The following is a 21,056-nucleotide window of genomic DNA, read 5'->3' as shown; positions in this document are numbered from 1 at the left end:
CACAAGGGGGTGGGTGGACAGCTACCACGCCCGGCCCCCTTTGCGGCGATTGTTGACTACACACCGCACTCCGTACTCATCAGCCAACGGGAATCGAACTCAGATTGGCGGGTTCGTAGCGCAGTGCGCTACCCACGTGCACTGTATAAAGCAACAACCGCCGTTCGCCACAAAGTGGCGTTGAAGTCACCACGGCGCTTGTGCAACGCTAGGTGCACTGTGAGGCCGACTCGGCCTCAAATTAGTACCCGGTAGGCGATGCGTAAACAACGTCGCCGCTCAGGAGACAAAGGCGGGCAGGGCACCTAACCCCACTCGGGTGCCGTCAGGCGCCACCGCCACTCGCTAACAGCACTCGCCCCAACAGAACATTGAGGCTAACCGGGTGGGGGGCGGGGGGGGCGTGGAATCTTCTTCTCTTTTGTAGAGGCGAACTGTGGTGCTGGCACGCGCTTCAGCTCGTGCGTCACCACGTGTCCGGCCACGTGCTACGATCCCGCGGCCCCGGCGGGGTGCGCGGACCCCTGCGTGGAGGGCTGCGAGTGCACCGACAGCACGCAGCGGTGGGACGGCGATCGCTGCGTGCCGCCGGCCCAGTGCGGGTGCCGTGACGCGGACGGCCGCTACTACAAGGTGAGTGGGCGGCCGCCGCCGCTTCACTCGCATCATGGACTCCTACACTCCTCTCGCACTCAAAGCCATTAGAGACCACGTGTCTGGGAGGCTCAACTGGAACACAGAAGGTCGATACTACTAGGGGAGTGCCACCTCTGCTTCACTCCCACCCGAAACTGCCACACTCCTCCGAGACTCACTGCCAAAAAGTGACCACGTTTCTGGGAGGCTCAATCGATACACAGACTGCCGCTACTAGCAGGGGAGTGGTGGTGCCCTCCTGCACTTAGGCAATCACGGACTCGGTCAGTTAGTCCTTGCCCCCCCCCCTCCCACGACCTCCCAATGCGCACACACTATCACGAACATTGCCAACAACAACAACTGCCATCTGCCACTGAGTGATGGTGACATCACCCCAGCGCTTGTGCCATGCCTGTTTAACCCCTTATATGCAAAAACAACCCCCTACCTCCTCGTGGTGCCGGACAGGCAACGCTGTCGTGTGCAGTGCTGTGGGGGGAGGGCCAATTCCGATTGGCCTTTTCCCTCATGGCGTTTGTGATCACCACAGCGGCCAAATGGGGGCTCTGGACGGGTGCAAGGGGCTAGTAACTCCCCCATCTTCAATTATTTACCACTAAACCAAAACGGAAAAATGTACTTTATAAGCTCGTGCCGGGGGCCCAGGGGGGACAGGCGTCTATGACGTCTCCTGGCCAAACCCTATTTGGTGGAGCCAGGAGACTGAATCCTTACCCTCGGGGCTCCTCCAGAAACAACAAAAAACCACCACGTGTGGCCACATCCACACAACATCATGGATGCATGCTGGGTCCAAGCAAGAACATCTGCTGGACTACATAGTGATGGAAGAGCGGATGCAGGTCCATGTCCTTGACACCAGGACCTACTGTGGAGCTGATCTGCCCACTGACCATCGACTTGTCATCTGTAAGATGCGCCTGCCATTCTTCCACTCCAGTGGTGGGTGTACACCCAGGACCCCATTCAAACCCTTAGTGGCATGGTCTCATCTAGCTGATGAAAGTTGCAAGCGAGAATTTAATCATCGCTTGTGGCTGGGGTTGGCATCGTGCCCCACTCCTGATGTCGAGGGTAAATGGGTGAGGTTTAGGACTGTGGCTCATGCCGCCGCAATGGCTGCTTTGGGTACGCGGTCCAGACCTCCCCAGAGACCCTGGCTGACAGAGGAGGTGTTCAAGCTGCCTGAGAAAAAGCGACAGGCCCACTCTCGTCGGCTACAGCATCCCACGTCGGAGAATGAGGAGGCTTACGGCAGCCTTCGCTCGGAGGTTTGGAGAGCCGTGAGGCGCTGCAAGGATGGGTGGTGGTTGCAGGTTGCTGAGGAGATGGAGTCTCTCTCAATGGCCCGCGATCACAAATTGATCTCTAATTCCATACAAAAAGTAACCTGCAGCTCCACACCTATTACCATCATTAGGGGAAAGAACGCTGATTCATTCTCCGACCCTCAGGAACAGGTTTGCAGATTTGATGAGCATTTCTGTGAGGTCCTGGGGGAGAGGACATCCCTCAGACTGGATAATGTGGGACAAAGTGGGGATGACCCTGCCGAGGCTGCGGTGCCTTAAATATTGGAAGAAGTCACCCCCTGTGAGTGGCTGGCTGAGGTGCCATCTGTTGAGGAAGTACTGGAGGCGATCCAGAGGGAGGGTGGCGTTGGTGCACAGACTGCCCTACATGAAATCATAACAACAGTCTGGACCACTGGACGGGTTCCGCAGGATTGGAAGGAAGCCCTGGTGGCCCCTCTCTTTAAGAAGGGGAACTGCACAGACTGTCACAACTACAGGGGCATCTCACTCCTCAGTTTTCCGGGAAAGGTCCTGGCAAGGATTATTCAACATCACCTTGCTAGGCACGCTGAGGAGAGACTTGCGGAGCCCCAATGCGGTTTCAGGAAAGGGCGGTCCTGGACAGATGCCATAATTTCTGTCCGTCTGCTATAGCAGAGGTGTAGGGAATTCCAACAAGACCTACATCTCTGCTTTATTGATCTGGTCAAGGCCTATGATACCATCAGTAGGCCTGGCCTCTGGGTTGTTCTTCATGCTTTCGGAGTCCCTGACCCTCTGCTCACGATCATTAAGGACCTCCATGATGGTGAGCAGGCCTGGGTAAAACTACGTGGCAAGGGAGTCGGAGCCATTCCCTGTACACCTTGGGGTGCGACAGGGATGACCTCTGGCTCCCACATTATTTAACATCTATTTTGACCACGTAGTTCGTGAATCCTTCAATAGCTGTACCGGAGGAATTTCCATCTGGTACAGATACAATGGGAGGCTGATCTATGCCCGGGTGCGGTCAAGGGATGGCTCCCTATTGCTCAACCATGTTATGTATGTTGATGATCTGGTAATTGCTATTCACTCAGAGGAGGAGTTGAAGGCGCTGCTGCTGAACCTGCCACTAAGAGGTGAGGCCTTGCCATCAGCCCCACCAAAACTAACCACCTGCCTGGGTATTTTGTACCATCGGACACTCCACCCCCACAACTCCCAATTGGTGATAGGGCAGTTATGGAGAGAGTGGAGAGTTTCCCATACCTGGGCAGTGTGCTCATGACCGGCTCCGGTTTAACAGCAAAGGTATCACTCCGAATCAGTCGAGCGGCATTATCTTTTCATCGGTTGCGTAACGCTCTGTGGAAGCTACCTGGTCTGTCGCTCCGCACAAAGCTTCAGGTATTCCCAGCCACAGTCATTCTCTCCCTTCTCTATGCTTGCGAAACGTGGACCCCCCCAATTGAACATCTTGATCGGTTAGAAACATTTAGGCTGGCCTGCCTACGACCCATCCTGGGTTTAACCAGGCTGGATTGTGTGAGGAGCTCACAAATCCTTGAAAGATCTGGACAGAGTCCCATCGGCGAGCTCCTCTGGCAGGCAAGACTGCATTGGCTGGGTCATGGAGACCGCATGCCCAGCCACTGCATGTCTAAGCAGCTTTTGTTCGGCCGGATCAAAAGGGCTAAATGGACATGGCACGGGCTAGAGAAGAGCTGGCGTAATGTGGTACAGGAGAATGTGGAGCTGAGTTGAAGGCAGTCACCCTGCAAAAACAACGGAGGGCCGAGGAGCGAGACTCACAATAAGAGGCGGAGCGCCGGGTGGCTAAAGCACAACAAGTTGGCACAGTAGGGGGCACAGGTGGTGTATCAGTCAGTTGTCTCAGTCAGTCGACCCGTGGCACCTGGGTCTGCCCCGTGGACCTCCTGCCAGCGGGCTTTCCACACTTCACGTGCCCATAGCCTGGCACAAGCGTCGTGGTGACGTCACCGCCACTTAGTGGCGAATGGCGGTTGTTGTTATTATGCAAATATAAGATGAAAATTATGGGTTAGGGTTATGAGTTAGGGTTGTGGTTCAGGTTATAGATTCATGATTAGGGGTTATGGGATTAGGGGGTCGGGTTTATAGGGGTTAGGTCATGGTTTTGGGTTATGGGTGAGGGATTCAAATTTAGTTTAGGCATAGGTTTAGGATAGGGTTAAGAGTTAGGTTTTGTGGACATGAGTTAGCATTAGGGTGTATGAAATACGGTTTAAGGTAAGGCTTAAGGACAGTCATAACCTAAGGCCGCTCTTCTCGCCCCACCCAACTCCCTTCTCCACTGCCCTCCGCCCGCGTGCAACCCCACCTTGTGCAGCTAAACGAGGCGTTCTGGCAGCCCGGGTGTGCTGTGCAGTGCAGGTGCGCTTCCCCCGGCAGCATTCAGTGCCAGCCAAGCTCCTGCCCCCTCACCTTAAACTTCTGTGGCACGGACAACGAAGGGGTGCACGGGTGTCACCGCAAGAGCCGTGAGTTCCCGTGTGGTTTTTTTTTCTTCAAAAAATGTTCTTCATTATCTCACGGTCCATCGTCACCCGGCACCGAAATACTGAGCTGGGCGTCGTTGAGCCACGGGTGTGAACCTCGGTCAAATTCGTGTGTGCGTGCGTGTGCGTGCGCGTGCGTGTGTGTGCGCGTGTGTGCGTGCGTGTGTGTGGGGAGCGGTGATGTAGCGGTTAGCGCGCTGCGCTACGAACCTGGCGACCCGGGTTCGATTCCCGCTCCTACATCTCTGCTCCAAAGCTTTATCAACCCGAACTGACCAGTGTGGCAGATTACGGTTAAACAACCCCCACAATCAACACAGCGTGGGGAGATTGACACAAGCGCTGTGCATGTACATCCCATGGTTAGTGTACTGCATATTCCGCTACTTTAATGGTAAATATTGTGGCACAAAGAAGTGCATTATTTCTTTAACGTTTTGTAATGTTATCGTTGTTGATGTTGTTAATGTTATTGTCATAGTTAACACCATCGCTGTTAATCGCATTGATGACGATTGGTATTTTTCTCGATGTGATTGTTGCGGTGGCTCAAGTGGAGTGCACCGCCTGGGGTGACCCACACTACGTCACGTTCGACGGCCGCACCTTCGACTTCATGGGCACCTACACCTACGTCTTCACGCAGGTGCGCGAGCCTCGCCCCGTGACCTATCCAGGCCTTTACTTGAGTGCCTGGAGAGGGAGCTCGCCATTCACAGCCTCACACTCAGCAGACGAAGTCTTATCAGGCTGGTGGGTAACTCATCTTGTTTCTAGATTGACCACTGGAGTACAACGGGGCTCTGTACTCGGACCCCCCCCACGCTCTTTTCTGATTACGTTTCGCCAACCGGCCACCTCATTGAGAGCTTCAGTAGCAATTTGCCGCACCCATGAATGACGATTCCCAGCTCTCTTCAGCCATAGCTCCTGCTAGGCACATGCGGAACCTGGGACGTTGCATCTCTATTCTGGAGCACTCGTTCTAGTTGAACGATTTTCTTCTAAACTCATCTAAGTCTGGACACCAGGCAACTATTCGATCCAACCACAATGTTTGCGCATTTTTGTTAAAAAACGCATATGCGAAACAGAATCAGAATATTTATTTTCCTGGAGGAATCTGATGAGCTATAAAGCTCTTCTTCACAGATGTCCAGTCGGGGCACGGGGTAAGATCGTCACAACAATAAAACAGCACAACAACAACACGATAGTAGTGCACAGTACAAGAGAGGTAAACAAATCACACAAACAAATACAATACTAAACCATCCCCATCCAAGGCAAAGCCAATTGAGATATTAACTTATTTTTCAAAAGCGACCTGGCCACAAATGATAGCTCATCAAAGTGGCTCATCATTCGGACATGTATAGCAGCAAAATTATCTAAATAATAAACTCATAAGGAAATGTGTTCTCTCATTCATCGGCGGCGTATATGCGAAGCAACGCATAATGCGATTCCTCTGTAGCCCTTCGACAATGACCAAAGCAATAAATGCTGACTAAAATTAAACCCGCCGTACGTGTATGTACACGCACGCACACGCAGCCGTGTTCTGGAGGCGGCTGGAGCGTGCAGGTGAAGAACGAGTTCATCGCTGGCAGCTGGTCCATCGCCTACACCCGCGACGTCTTCATCGAACTCTACGACCACCGCGTGCACTTCGGCCTCGGCTGGAGGGTCTACGTGAGTCTGGGCCTCATCCCGACCGCCGGCCAGGCTAATTTTTTTTTATACCTGCTTAGCTTCCGAGCTGCGCGTAAAAGTGGCGTGCGGGGTGGGGCGCCCTCACTCGGGGACGCTGGCCAAGTCGCTCAAAATGAGCGAGGTGGCCAGGAGACAGCAGGCTCGCGATGGATTATTGAACCCATCTGTACGGCGTTTTTATTGTCATCTCCCCGAATGCCCCGGTGGGTTTTGTCCGCGCGCCTTTCAGCTTCCACCCACGGCAACGCCAAACTCTCATTCGTGGAATGGAGGGGTGCTGCCATGGTTTAATGGTTAGCACACCGGACTTGCAATCCAGCGGTCGCCGGTTGGGTTCGGGGTAAAGCTTAGGTACTTCCACCTTTTTTTAGAGGTCTGGCTAGCATGGAAGTGTAGATCTAAATACCCTCAAGAGCGGCTCTCTAGAGCTTCCTGCAGTGACTTACCGTTTTTTTTTATAGCAGTGGCCGAACAAGCAATTACAGGCCTGCACCTTTTTTTTTTTACTTACGTACAATGTGGCGACGATAATTAAAATTAAAGGATGAAGCAAATAATGGGCACCGCTTTGCGTCCGTAACGAAAGCAACAATGCCTGGGAACGTTTTACAAGTAGGGTGACGCTGAGTGTGCGCGTGTGTGTGAGCGGTAGCGTCATGATTAGCCACACTGAGCTAGGAAGACGCTGAGTGTACGCGTGTGTGTGAGCGGTAGCGTCGCGATTAGCCACACTGAGCTAGGAAGACGCTGAGTGTACGCGTGTGTGTGAGCGGTAGCGTCGCGATTAGCCACACTGAGCTAGGAAGACGGCGATCCAAGTTCGATTGCCGCTCACAGTCACCAGTGACTAAGGCCGTAGCCATGGAGTCAACATTGCTCTGTTTCAACTTTTTTTTTACCATTTCTTGTTTCGTTGTATGTAATGGCAGAGATTAGGGATTAATAAAGTACAAACATAACCACAATCGTATAAACAGAAATCTACGCATTGATTTATATGAGGACAAGTCCAGATATTGTGGCCAAAGTTTAGCAAATTGTTGTTTTTATTTACATAGCATAGCAATTATTTTGTTTATAGCAATATATTGGGGGGGGACATTTTGAGCATATTTTAATATTGACGATTATGTTCCTAAGCCCTGGGCATCCCTTAGTACGGGTGCTGGCCTCGTGTGCCATGCCGGCCTTCGTAGGTGCCATTCGCTAACAGCCCTTGCCCCACCAGTCTTCTCTTTCTGTGAGATTACCATTGTTGCAATTGCCGTGCCAAAGAGAACTTCCGCAATGTCCACGGTAGCAGCGGTGGCACCGACAAAACCTTGTTTGCCACAGCTGGACGGAGTCGAGATCAACGTGCCGTACTACTACTCCAACGGCAGCGCGGGGTTCTCCGTCATTCGCTCGGGGAACTTCATGCGCCTGTGGAGCTACTTCGAGCTGGAGGTTCTGTACGACGGGGGCAGCCACGCCGTGGCACGCCTCCCCACCTCCTTCGCCAATGCGCTGTGCGGCCTCTGCTCCAACATGAACGGGAACCCCGGCGACGACTTCGTGATGAGGGACGGCACCCGCGCCACGTCGGCCTCCGACTTCGGCAACAGTTGGAAGATAACGGAAGTCGGCTCTCCCGAGACGTGAGAGAGAGTGTGTGTGTGTGTGTGTGAGAGATGACATCCTGCCTTGAGGAATGGTGGGGAGCGGTGGTGCAGCGGTTAGCGTGTTGCGCTACGAACCCCGGCGACCCGGGGTTTGATTCCCGCTCATGGCCAACACCAGTGACGATTATCTAAACCGTTCCTGGGCCTCCCCTCAGGGGCCGTCCATAAATGACGTCACACTCCTAGGGGGGGGGGGGTCAGACATTTGTGACGATGTGTGACGAGGGGGGGGTTGAGAAATGTGACGTCACATCAAAATACGCAACTTTAAATAAACATAGACAACACGTTCTACTTAATTAAATAGACATTTTAATAAAATGTTTTCTCCTACAATATCAGAGTGCAGCGCCACATTAAATACGCAAATATGGTTTTGGGGTGGGAGGGGGCAGAGCTTTGTGACGTCATATTTGAGAGGGGGGTCTGACTTTTTGTGACGCTGTGTGACGGGGGGGGGGGGTAAAAAATCGTACAAAATCGCGTGACGTCATTTATGGACGGTCCCTAAGTCGGCTCAGCCTCAAACGAGTACCTTGTGCGGTGTGTAAACATTGCAATTGGGGAGACAAAGGCGGTCGGGCGTGGTACTAGCCACCCCCTCGTGTACCGTTCCGGCCTTCATAGGTGCTTGCTAACAGCACTTGCCCCTGTGGTCAGCTAAGGCTACACGGGGGATCTTTGTCTTGAGGAATGTTCCACCCCTTATGGTGAATGGAGTCAACATTCGTCCACTGGAGCACAGGGATCCTCCTCCACAGCCAGAATTTAGTCATTCCACGTGGCCAGCCACAGTGGTCTGTTGTCTCTGGAGGAACACTGATGGGGGGTGGGGGGTAAGGGAGTTCAGTCTACTTCATGACATCAGACAACAGGGAGTGGCTCTTCTTTTCTTCAAAAGCATGAAGGGGGGGGGGGGGGATAGGTGCAAGTCCCAGGCTTTTGTGGGCTCAATACCCTGTCAACAAAAGGTGGGTTAACGGTGTGGTTATGTATGATCCCACTAAAGATGAACATATGTGGAAAGGATGCAGGAAAGGATAATGAATGGGATGTCTTCTACGTCCTTCCTGCCCGAGGTGCTGGCTAAAGTGCCCCTCCCCCCCGGGGTGGAGTCATCTTATTGACGCCAAGAGTCGGGCAGTGGTGAGTCTATGTGCAGCATGGGCGAGATTGGTTCAATGACAACGGTGTGAGGCTGCTCGGCTTCCGTGCAGCCCATGGGCACGTAATCCACCAGCACGACGTTTCGGCACCAGCGCATCCGCGCGACGTCACGGATGCACTCCGGGATCTGCCGCCTGCCAATTGTCTCCCCCGCGGTTTTTGCTGTTCCCAACAAAAAAAAAATAATTCTCACAGCGGCTCCGACGACGCAGGCGACGGCAAGGCCCCGGGCCCGACCGACGTGGCCGCGGCGTTTGGTAACGACAGGTGCGGCGTGCTGAATGACTCCACGGGCCCCTTCGCCGCCTGCGCCGGCGCCGTCGACCCACGGCCCTACGTGGACGGCTGCGTGTTCGACCTGGCGCTGCAGGCCTCCGCCGGCACCGCCCCGCTGTGCCGCGCCCTCTCCGCATACCACGCTGCCTGCGTCGAGGCCGGCGTCGCCCCGGGCGGCTGGAGGAACGAGACGCTCTGCCGTGAGTCGCCCGGCATCGTATCGACCGTCCGGCATTGCACCCTGAAGCAGTCGGGGGCCAAGGGGTCCCCCCAGGTGGCGGCTGCCCCTATGTGGCATCAGGTGCACTCACGGTAACTTCGTGGTGTATTTGTTACCGCGCTGACGGGATTCGATTTGATCTCCTGGCTCGGTAAGTGAAACTGTGGTGCAGGTTTCTGATTCAAATTTGATCTCCTGGCTCGGTAAGTGAAACTGTGGTGCAGGTTTCTGATTCAAATTTGATCTCCTGGCTCCGTAAGTGAAACTGTGGTGCAGGTTTCTGATTCGATTTGATCTCCTGGCTCGGTAAGTGAAACTGTGGTGCAGGTTTCTGATTCGATTTGATCTCCTGGCTCGGTAAGTGAAACTGTGGTGCAGGTTTCTGGAATCAGCACCGCCAGCGGTATGAACGGGTACAGCACAGCCAATCGACTGGTCACGTGTAGGGAAAGTGTGCGAACTTCCGCCTCTTTTTTAAGACATCTTGCATCATGAGAGTAGGCCAAAATAACTTATAGAAGGCTTCCTAGAGCCCTTACAACAGCAGTGGTATGAGAAAGTAAACTAAAATGAAAACTTTTTTTTTATTTTACCAGGTAAGGCCCACTGAGCTACATAGCTGTTTTTCAGAAGTAACCTGGTCACAAGTGACGCAGTGGCTTATCACTTGGAAATCTATTGCAGCCAACTACTTTAAGCACACATTTCTAAATGTGGACGGAAACACCGGAGGACCCAGAGAAAAATCCACGCAACCATGGGGAGAGAGACATGCAAACTCCAAATATACAACAGGCATCAGGGTTGTTATCGAACCCACGACCTCTTGTATACCAGGTGAGGTATTTAAGATCTCCTAGGAACCGTCACTCCCCAGTGTTGGTTCTATAGGCAGTGTTAGTCTCTGTGCATTGTTGAGTGTGTGGGCAGTTTCGAGTGTATGGGCAGTGTTGAGTCTATGCGTAGTGTTGAATCTACGCGTAGTGTTGAGTCTATGGGCAGTGTTGAGTCTATGGGCAGTGTTGAGTCTATGGGCAGTGTTGAGTCTATGAGTAGTGTTGAGTCTATGGGCAGTGTTGAGTCTGTGGGTAGTGTTGAGTTTATGGGCAGTGTTGAGTCTATGGGCAGTGTTGAGTCTATGGGTAGTGTTGAGTCTATGGGCAGTGTTGCGTCTATGGGTAATAGACTCAATACTCTTGGGCAATAGAGAAGAGGTGAGCTTCAACATCCCGGCCACCGCGGTGCCCAATTTCCGGCAGGGCTGCCTTCTTGACTTTCACCCCCACCCCACTCCTCCCACCCAGCCTCCCCAGCGTGCCCCGGCAGCGGCTCGTACTCGCACTGCGCCTCCCCGTGCCCCGCGACGTGCGCGCGGGGTCCGGGCGAGGGTCAGTGCGCGGGAGGCTGCGTGGAGGGCTGCGTCTGTGACGCGGGCTACCTGCTGGAGCACGACCGGTGTGTGCGCGCGGACCAGTGCGGGTGCATCAACAACGGCAAGTACTACAAGGTGAGACGTGTGTTTGCGTGTGTGCGTTTGTGTGTGTACCAAGGCCGTAATTATAATATTGGGGGGGGGGATGTGTCCCCCCCAATATTAAAATATGCTCAAAATGCCCCCCCCCCCAATATATTGCTATAAATTTGATTTCTGTTTATATGATTGTGGTTATTCTTGTACTTTGTTTATCCCTAATCTCTGCCATTACATACAATGAAACAAGAAAAGGTTAAAACGTTAAAACAGAGCAATGTAAATACAATACACTATTAGACATTATTGTAAAAAAATACATAAAAAGTCAATCCTATGTGTTTGTGATTTTTTTAATCTTTTAGGCAGGAAATTCGTTTTCAAATGTAGATTTTTTTCTGGGGGGGGGGGGACCCCCAGACCCCCTTAAAGATTTGGTCCCCCCCCAATGTTGACTCTATGGCTACGGCCTTGGTGTGTACATGTACCAGATGGTACAGATACAATGGGATGCTGATCGATGCCCGGCTGCGATCGAGGGATGGCTCCCTTTTGGTCAACCATGTTATGTATGCCGATGATCTGGTGATTGCTGCTTACTCAGAGGGGGAGTTGAAGGCGCTGCTGCCGAACCTGGAGCGTGCCACTAAGAGGTGGGGTCTTACCGTCAGCCCCACCAAAACTAAGCACCTGCCTGGGTATTTTATGCCACCAAACACTTCACCCCTGCAGTTCACCATTGCTGATGGAGCAGTTGTGGAGAGAGTGGAGAGTTTCCCATACCTTGGACAGTGTGCTTACGACCCGCTCCGGTTTGACAGCAGAGTTTTCACTCTGAGTCAGGCGGCTTCGTAACGCTGTGTGGAAGCTACCTGGTCTATCGCTCCGCAAGAAGCTTCGGGTCTTCTCGGCCGCAGTCATGCCCTCCCTTCTCTATGCTTGTGAAACGTGGACCCCTCTAATGGAACATCTGCGCCAGTTAGAAACATTCAGGATGGCCTGCCTACGATCCATCCTGGGTTTAATCAGGCTGGATTGTGTGAGAAGCTCACAAATCCTTGAAATATCTTGACACATTCCCATCAGTGAGCTCCTCCGACAGGCAAGACTGCATTGGCTGGGTCATATAGCCCAAGCAGCTTCTGTTTGGCCGCATTGAGGAGGCTAAACGGGCACGACATCGGCTGGAGAAAAGATGGAGTGATGTGGTACCGGAGGATGTGGAGCTGAGCGGACTTGCCGATGACCGGTACCAGCGGTGTCAATATTGGCCTCTATGGAGGAGGCTCGTGAAGGACTCTGCTACTGGGCAGTTGGAGGCAGTCGCCCTCCGACAACAACTGAGGGCAGAGGAGCGATGCTCACAACAACGAGCGGAGTGCCGGGCAGATACAATGCAGCAAGTTGGCACAGTAGGGGGTACAGCTGGTGCATCTACCAATCCATGGCACCTGGGTCTGTCCCGTGACCTCCTGTCAGCGAGCCTTCAACACTTCACTTGGCCTCAAAGTGCACATGGCCTGGCACAAGCGTCGTGGTGACGTCACCGCCACTTAGTGGCGAATTGCGGGTATTGTGTAGCGGTTAGCGCGCTGCGCTATGAACCTGGCGACCCGGGTTCGATTCCCGCTCACGGCCAACATCAGTGACGATTATCTGAACCGGTCCTGGGCCTCCCCTAGGTCGACTCAGCCTCAAATGAGTACCTGGTGGGGTGGGTAAACATCGCCACTGGGGAGACAAAGGCGGTCGGGCGTGGTGCCGGCCACCCATCCCCTCGTGTACCGTTCCGGCCTTCATAGGTGCTCGCTAACAGCACTTGCCCCTACAGTCTGTTAAGGCTATATGGGGGATCTTTGTACGTGTGTGTTGTGGGGAGCAGTGGCGTAGCGGTTAGCACGCTGCACTATGATCTTGACGACCTGAGTTCGATTCCCGCGCATGGCCAACACCAGTGACGATTATCTGTTCAGGCTACACGGGGGTTCTTTCTCTTTGTTTTTGTTGTTGACGTGCGAAAAACAACCCCAGAAGTTCCTGGAGGCTAGGAAAAGAGGGTGCAGTGGTGGCTAGGAGATGTTGACAGCCTCGCCTGGTATACAGGAGGTCGTGGATTTGATCCCGACCCTGACGCCTGCTGCTGTATATTTGGAGTATGCGGTGTCTCTCTCCACATTTTGAATCAACGTCACGCGTTTAGAGTCTTTGGCTGCTGCTATAAATTTCCATACGATGATGGCCCACTTTCACCGAGCTATCATTTGCGATGGCCAGGTCGCTTATGAAAAAAACAGCTCCATAGCTCAGTGGGGCTTTACCTGGTGAAATATTTTAGTTTAGTTTAAGGCCTCCTTATTCATTATCTTAAGGAAAATAAATAAATGGAGTGCCGCTGTGGGACCCCCTCCTCCTACCTGTGAGGTTCGACGCAAATTATCCACGGCACAAAAAACACGCAAGGCACACAACGTGTGTCACGTGGGGTGCACGTGCAGCTCGGGATTTCTCCTTATTCTTCCATATACAATTCCTTAACACGGTCCGTTCTCCTGTGACGCCGCATGTAGTTTTCATAACGCGAATTGGATATAACGAGATGAATCTATTATGGGGAACACGCTTTTATAAAACGCGGATGCGAATTGTACATATAACGCGATCGAGCGAACGGAGCTACGTCACAGGGCGAGTAGGAGTAAGCGGTCGTACGGATGCCTCGGCGTAGCATCGTGACGCAAGGCAGTGGGATGCTGCTGGATGCTTCTAGATGCTACCCCACGCTCCTCGGTCTTTGTTCGGCCTGCGTACGCATCTCACGTGTTATCGCGTACTGTGCTTTACTCCCTACATTATATATTGATGATTAACGCGGTGTTCTTCGAGAATGCAACTATCACCGCTACGTTATAGGAGACCACATACTTGATTGTATTGATAATGCACCTCCCATCACCTCTCCCACGCAGCCTACAGCAGTCTAGCCAAGGTGGACTCACAGTCGCGGCTGTCCCACAAGGTGGTTATGGGTAATGTTGATGACGATGACATTGATGAGGATGATAAAGCAAATGTAAACGATGATATTACGTTGGTGATGACTCGAATGCTGATTATACTTCTGCTCTTGATGATGATGTTGTTGATGATTCCGTGTGTGTATGTGTGCGTGTCTGCGTGCGTGCGTGTATGTGTGCGTGTGTGCGTGCGTGGGCGTGTACATGCTTGTGAGCTTGTGTGTGCGCGGTGTGTGCGCCCGTGTGTTTGCTTGTGTGTGTGCGGTGTGTGAGCGTGTGTGCACGCATGTGTGTGCGTGCATGCGTGTGTGCGCCAGCTGGGAGATGAGTTCATCTCGGATGACTGCAGGAGTCGGTGCGTGTGCGAGGCCGGCGAACTGGAATGCGACGCCTTCTCCTGCCCTGCCCTCCACACGTGCGGACTCACGGACGACGGCAAGATCGGCTGCAACGCCCTGGAGGGTGAGGTCATCGTCGTCACATTGATCATCGTCAACATCCTCACTCACATCTCCAACGTTACAATCAATAAAAACAACATCATCATCATTACAACCATTCTGTACGTGGGCATGAGTCTGGCAGGAGGGGGAAAGTGTTGCCCTGTGGCTTTTCACAATTAAGTTTTTTTTTGTTTAAATTGGCAGCTGTTTACCGGTTCGGTCTTCTTCCTCCATGTGTAACCACCCTCCCCCACTCAACCCATGCCCCCTTCCACCACCCCCGGACCTCCAGGCCACTGCCAGGCGTCCGGCGACCCTCACTACGTGACGTTCGACGGGGCCTACTTCGACTTCATGGGCACGTGCGCGTACACGCTGGCCGCCCCGTCCGCGCGTTACGCCGGCTCGCGGCTCGACGGCGCGTGGCGCGTGCTGGTGGAGAACGAGGCGATGGGCTCTCGAGCTGCTGTGTCGTACACGCGCGCCGTCGAGGTGCAGCTCGGCAACCACACCAGGGTTAGACTCTTGCCCGGGGGCGCCGTCCAGGTAAGGGTTTTTGGCTTGGCAGTTTGTTTGCATAAATAAAACACACACACACAGACAATTTCAACGAACCGAGTCGACAAAAAATTCCAGACACGGATGTGCTTGTTTTGAATCGCAGATGCGTGGTCATTTATGTTGAACTTCTTTCGCACCGCCGTACGTTGTCAACCGTGCTCATCGGAGGTGCGTGGTAACTGAAGCATATTCAAAGTAAAAAATATATATCAATGTCATTGATACTCTTTGGTTCTATTTGGTAAAGTCATGTAGGTAAAAAACAAATTAGAAATAAAAGAAAAGAAACAATTAAAACACGACGTTTCGGAGGCAACACAAGCTTCCTTCATCAGGTGGGACCAGTCACAGCCAAAATCACTGCAGCGAGTGATTTTGGCTGTGACTGGTCCCACCTGATGAAGGAAGCTTGCGTCGCCTCCGAAACGTCGTGTTTTAATTGTTTCTTTTCTTTTATTTTGTATTTGTTTTTTACCTACGTGACTTTACCGAATAGAACCAAAGAGTATGAATTCTTGCAGTCACGAAAGCTTCAAATCTAGAATGTCATTGATGCCACCAAATCTAGCTGTGGATGTGGTTGGTATAGGGAATAGACCAGAAGAAAGCCACTCATTCGCAGTGTTGCCATGGGCCATCCTTGAGGTTTTTCTGCCACCCTAAGACGTGGGAAAGCAGTGGTATCCCAAACGAGAACCTTGATGAAGAGCCGATTAATGGAACAGCCCTGGTTTCTCTCTGCTGCCCCGGAAAAAGTGGGGATCGCTCTCAACCAGTGTCTCCACAACATCACGTGAAAGATATTTCCTCCTTAAATACAACTATCGAGGACCCCACCAAATTGTGATTCTGGTGAGGTGCTATACCGCAAGGCGTGTCAATGATCACTGCCCCGAAATAACCACGCTGTATTCTGGTGGAGTAAGTGGACCCTTCCACTCAGCTACCGGCACTTGCCCTCCCGGATTACCATGGAATGGCTCACAACGTTCAATGCATACTTGTAGCCCGTTGCCTTTTATGTACAAACGCCATGTGAAAGAAGGAGTAATGAACAGATTACCCACGCTCCCACTAGCCCTGTGGTGGCTGACTGTTCGGGCCAACTTTTCAGAACGGTCTTCCAGAAGACAGCTTTCCACAGATTCATTACCCCCCAGAGGACAGAAGGACCACCACCAGCTGTTTCAAATACATTTCCGGAAGACATTTTTAAGTTGCGCGTTCATAAACGCCTCATTAAAGATGAATCTTGGGAGCACCATATTACCTTGATCATTAAACACGATGAACAATTTTTTCAAAATTACCCCAAAGTTTGGCGTGCGGCTTGCTTTCTGGAGTTTCTTAAAATCCAGAGAATATGTTAAACATGAAGCGATTATAACGACGAATTACCATCGCCCCCCCCCCCCCGGCAGCTGAACGGCGAGACGGTGAGCTTGCCGGCGCTGCTGCCCGGCGCCACGGTAGTGCAGCTGGGGAGCCTGGCGGTGCTGTCGGCGCCGGCGGCCGGCCTCACCGTCAGGTTCGACGGCGTCGCCTACGTGGACGTGGGGCTCAAGGCCGACTTCGCGGGCGCCGTCGAGGGGCTGTGCGGCAATTACGACGGGGACGCCGGCAACGACTTCACGGGGCCCGGCGGCGAGCGTCACAGCACGCCGAGCACGTTCGGCAACGCCTGGCAGAGCGAGGCGTCCGCCAGTAAAGCAGCGTGAGCGCTCGCACGCACAAAGACGAAGATCCCCCCCGTTTGGCGTGTAACAAATTGTTTGGGGGCAAGTGCTGTTCGCGAGTAGCAGCACCTATGAAGGCCGGCGCAGCACGCGAGAGGGCGGGTGGCCAGAACCACCCCCAGTGGCGATGTTTACTACACACCGCACCAGGTACTCGTTTGAGGCTGAGTCGACCTAGGGGAGGAGGCCCAGGACCGGTTCAGATAATCGTCACTGGTGTTGGCCGCGAGCGGGAATTAAACTCGGGTCGTCGGGTTCGTAGTGCAGTGTGCTGGCCGCTAAACTACCGCTGCCCATGCGCTCGCACACACATGGACACACTTTCCCATTTACAGGATTAGTCTGGCAATCGGGCCTGGATATTGAAACTGTTTGGATTGTCCGGAAAAGAAAACTATTGTTTCAGATTAATCCAAAGATGTAACGTTAATGTCAGGCCATCGCAGGGTAGCGATGTCACCTCCATGATGTCACGGGGAGTGACGCCACCGTCATGACGTCACACCAATGCTATTCCCGTTAAAAGTGGTGTGTAACGCGTGGCATCGGCTGACGTGATTTTTGTTGGCACAAATTACACGTTACATTATCACGCAATCTAAGATCCGAAATTGTGCTTGAAAATTCGAAAATTTTACTTAAAAAAAAAAGTCAAACGCATTCATAACGCACGCAGCTGTCGCGTCCCCATGGGCACGGGGAGAGCAGGCTGGACCTGTTCTAGCCACTGGGTCATTTGTGCCCCGGCCAAGATTATTCCAACCAAGCGGTTGTCTCATATTTGGCGAGCGTTGTGGCTCACTTTGGGGCCATCTATAAATGACGTCACGCGATTTTTGACGATTTTTTGACCCCCCCTTCGTCACACGACGTCACAAAAAGTCAGACCCCCCCCTCCTCAAATATGACGTCACAAAGCTCTGCCCCCCCCCCAAAAAAATATAAAACATGCTTCAAATCACTTTAAACTATTGCCATTTTAGTGCATATTTAATGTGGCGCTGCACTCTGATGTTGTAGGAGAAAACATTAAAAAGTCTATTTATTAAGTATGACGTATTGTCTATATTTATTTAAAGTTACACATTTAATGTGACGTCACATTTCTCAACCCCCCCCCCTCGTCACACATCGTCACAAATGTCTGATCCCCCTCCCCCCCCAGGTGCGTGACGTCATTTATGGACAGCCCCTTTGCCAAGAGCAGCCGTTGCACTATCCCGCCAGTCCACGCTACGATAACAGTGTTAACGTCACAAGGCCTCAGATGGTTTATTTGGGACCCCTGTGCTCCCCCTTTCGATCCGCCCACTTTCTACCCCCAACCCCAACGAAAACATCTCCTTCTTTCTCTCTCTACAATGATTGCAGCTGTGGGCCAGGCAACAGCCACGCGGTGATGCCCGGCGACGCGGAAAAGGCGTCGGCCGAGGCTCTGTGCGACTACCTGCGCAGCGGGCAGTCGCCCTTCGCCCCGTGCTTCGCAACGGTGCCGCCCCGGCCGCACTTCGCCAACTGCGTGTTTGACCTGGCCGCCGTGACGGACACGGCGCTGCGCTGCTCGCACCTGCAGGGGTACTTCGCCACGTGCCTGGCGCGTGGGGTGCTGTTCGCGGAGTGGAGGGCGGCCGCCAACTGCAGTGAGCGACATTTTTCCGTCTCACCAGCGTCGTCGTCACCACCACTACCAACGTCGGCACCACTGCCACTATCCGCAGCCATTACCGGCGTCATCAATTGGCACTGGCGTGGCCGAACGGTAGCGCATTTGTCACTTGCGGCAGAGGTTCGCGGGTAGAGCCCAGCGGCAGTGTTGGTTCAGAGTATTTGGCTACTGCTATGCATTTCCACGTGATGATAAGCCACTTCGTTGAGCTATCGTTAGTGGCAAGGTCGTTTCTGAAAAAAAAGTGCTATATAGCTCCGTGTGGCTTACCTGGTAAAATACAAATAAAGCATGTTTTAAATAGTTGAAATACTGATAGGTATTAAAGATCCCGTGACGTTTTTCGGAAAAAAATAGATCATGTATGCAGGCATCACAGTCAAAACTTCCTCGTTTGATAAATTACTCTAAAATCACCTAATTTGGAGAAAAACCAGAGCAACATCACCCCGTGTTGGCAGACTCATGCCCATGTTGTGGCGTTCTCCTTACACTTGCCAGCTGGCACCTTGGATCCCCCTTGGCTAGACTCTAGCGGATACCTCGAGATGCATGGGAGGGAGTGGAATACAAATGAGGTGATCATCATGATCGTGTTCGATGCAAGAAAGTTCGTATTGCAGGCCACTCATTATTCATTATCGGCTCTTCCATTGCGGCAGATACTGGCGAAGCCTGGTGTGAGTGTAACCTTAGTGAAAGGGTTATCTCCGTTAGCTCACAATCTGTGTGTGTGTGTGAATGCTGCTCGTAAATGACAGCACGTACTGTGTGTTAGTTTGTATGTGCGGGGAGCGATGGAGTAGCAGTTAGCGTGCTCCGCTGTGTACCCGGCGACCCGAGTTCGATTCCCACTCAAGGCCGATACCAGTACTGATTATCTGAACCGGTCCTGGGCCTACCCCTAGGTGGGCTCAGCCTCAAATGAGTACCTGGTGCGGTGTGTAAACTTAATCACTGGGGAGACAAAGGCGATTGGGCGTGGGACCGACCTCGTGTATCGCGCCGGCTTTCAAAGGTGCTCGCTAACAGCACTTGCCCAAACGACCTGTGGAAAAAAAGCGCTTTCACGGGTTACCTTTAATGTTCGCGCGCGCGCGTGTCTTTGTGTGCACAGCGCTGACGTGCCCGGCCCGCAGCGCGTACACCGCGTGCGCCCCACCCTGCCCGCCGTCGTGCGGCGTGCCCGCGGCCGCGTGCCCGCGGGGCCGCGTCTGTGCCGAGGGCTGCGTGTGCGACGCCGGCTTCTTCCTGCAGGGCGGCACGTGCGTGGCGGCGGCGGACTGTGGGTGCACGCACGGCGGCGTCTACAGAGACGTGAGCTCAACACGGTCACACTGAGATTAACTTTGAGCCATTCGCTCGCCCTACGTTCACCGCGAGCACGGTCCCAACTGCATGCATGACGGAGTCTACAGAGACGTGAGCTCAACACCAACATGGTTACACTGAGATTAACACTCACCCTATCACGAATCATTGCTGGGACATAAATACGATTGTACTGCATCGCCAGTGGGACACTGCAAGTGGACGCAGGAAAGTAAAACGACACTAACGCTATATCTGGGACACTTTTTCCAGTATCAAGATTTTTAATGATAATTTTTTTTAAACCAATTTTGGCATGAATACACGAGGTGTTAACATGCAAAAGCGAGACACCTTTTAACTATTACAAGGCATCAAATTCGTATGCCTTGTAATAGGTATATATGGTTAATGCGGTATGTGTGGTTAATGCAAACTCGATGCCATTTGTGTATTAGGTATCTGCATGCATCATGGCAGATAAGGATACCTGATGCACAAATGGAAAATTTAAAGCTCTCCAGTGGCAGTGTGCGACTGTGGTCATCCAGATCAGACCGTACAACGTCTAATGACGCAATGACACAATGACGCAAATGCAACACGGGTTCTATCTTTCAAGATGGCCACCATTTTTTCCGCTCATGTACATTTAGACACGGAAATTGATTTGAGTGATCTTAGTGTCTGAATACTACACTGAATCACATCTGTGTTCCGCTAAAACTAAATCCGCGATAAGTAAATTACTCCAGTGTACTTTTGATGTCTATTAGACTTGTGTATATCTCATTATCAGCCTTGCATCAGTCATATAGACCAAATGATTAGAAAATTACAGATACAATCACTGGGTATAGTAAATCTACCACATTTACCTAACTTCATCAAATGAGGTTCTTTGGTGTGGCACAAGTTTAAATGTGCACATGCAGTTTTATTATTTTTCTCTCAATAGTGTAAGTTCGTAATGTTTTTACAAGGTCCTTATTTGCTCTAGGTTTCAACGATACGTATATGTACACGGTCGGAATCAATATTTGATTCCGGTCAGTGAGTGGCTGGCCGGGCTCTTGAGTTACCTTGTTTGCACATGAGCTGCGTAGATAATGGAGGTCTGCTAGAGGCCTGCTCAGCGTGACATAGTTACATTTTACAGGTAAGGGACCTACATTTGTGAAAGGTAATTCCAAATAGGTTAATAACTTTCGACGACAAAATGCATAGGTGATTAGTTTGAACACAGAATTGTATTGCTAACTTCATGTATTTAGTATGTGTGTAAAGAAGCTCCTTCGCAGGTTCCATTTTCAAGGGGAAATTGTCTTTATTTC

At 52.2% G+C, this 21,056-nt stretch overlaps 1 protein-coding gene across 2 annotated transcripts in view; it reads left to right on the top strand.

The window, feature by feature from the left end:
* The first annotated feature begins 213 nt into the window (after positions 1-213).
* The window catches only part of LOC116955416 (zonadhesin-like), a 34,999-nt gene continuing 14,156 nt past the window's right edge, over positions 214-21,056 (top strand). The window contains exons 1-12 of one of the 2 annotated variants that reach the window (XM_076053089.1): positions 214-633; positions 4,312-4,462; positions 5,035-5,126; positions 6,038-6,175; positions 7,532-7,833; positions 9,220-9,500; positions 10,825-11,027; positions 14,323-14,467; positions 14,741-14,994; positions 16,431-16,723; positions 18,117-18,385; positions 19,529-19,728. In XM_076053089.1, the coding sequence (XP_075909204.1) occupies positions 5,097-5,126; positions 6,038-6,175; positions 7,532-7,833; positions 9,220-9,500; positions 10,825-11,027; positions 14,323-14,467; positions 14,741-14,994; positions 16,431-16,723; positions 18,117-18,385; positions 19,529-19,728 (2,115 nt within the window). In that variant the 5' untranslated portion in view covers positions 214-633; positions 4,312-4,462; positions 5,035-5,096. Of the gene's footprint in view, positions 634-3,798; positions 4,463-5,034; positions 5,127-6,037; positions 6,176-7,531; positions 7,834-9,219; positions 9,501-10,824; positions 11,028-14,322; positions 14,468-14,740; positions 14,995-16,430; positions 16,724-18,116; positions 18,386-19,528; positions 19,729-21,056 lie in introns of those variants that run through there. The other variant, XM_032976484.2, reaches the window with a different exon arrangement.

Source organism: Petromyzon marinus, chromosome 59 (genome assembly GCF_048934315.1).
Source record: "Petromyzon marinus isolate PM22_M1 ecotype Great Lakes invasive population chromosome 59, UKy_Petmar_22M1.pri1.0, whole genome shotgun sequence".
NCBI lineage: Eukaryota > Metazoa > Chordata > Hyperoartia > Petromyzontiformes > Petromyzontidae > Petromyzon > Petromyzon marinus.
The sequence above is the reverse complement of the archived record's forward strand: the minus strand, read 5'-3'. Positions and strand labels throughout refer to the sequence as shown.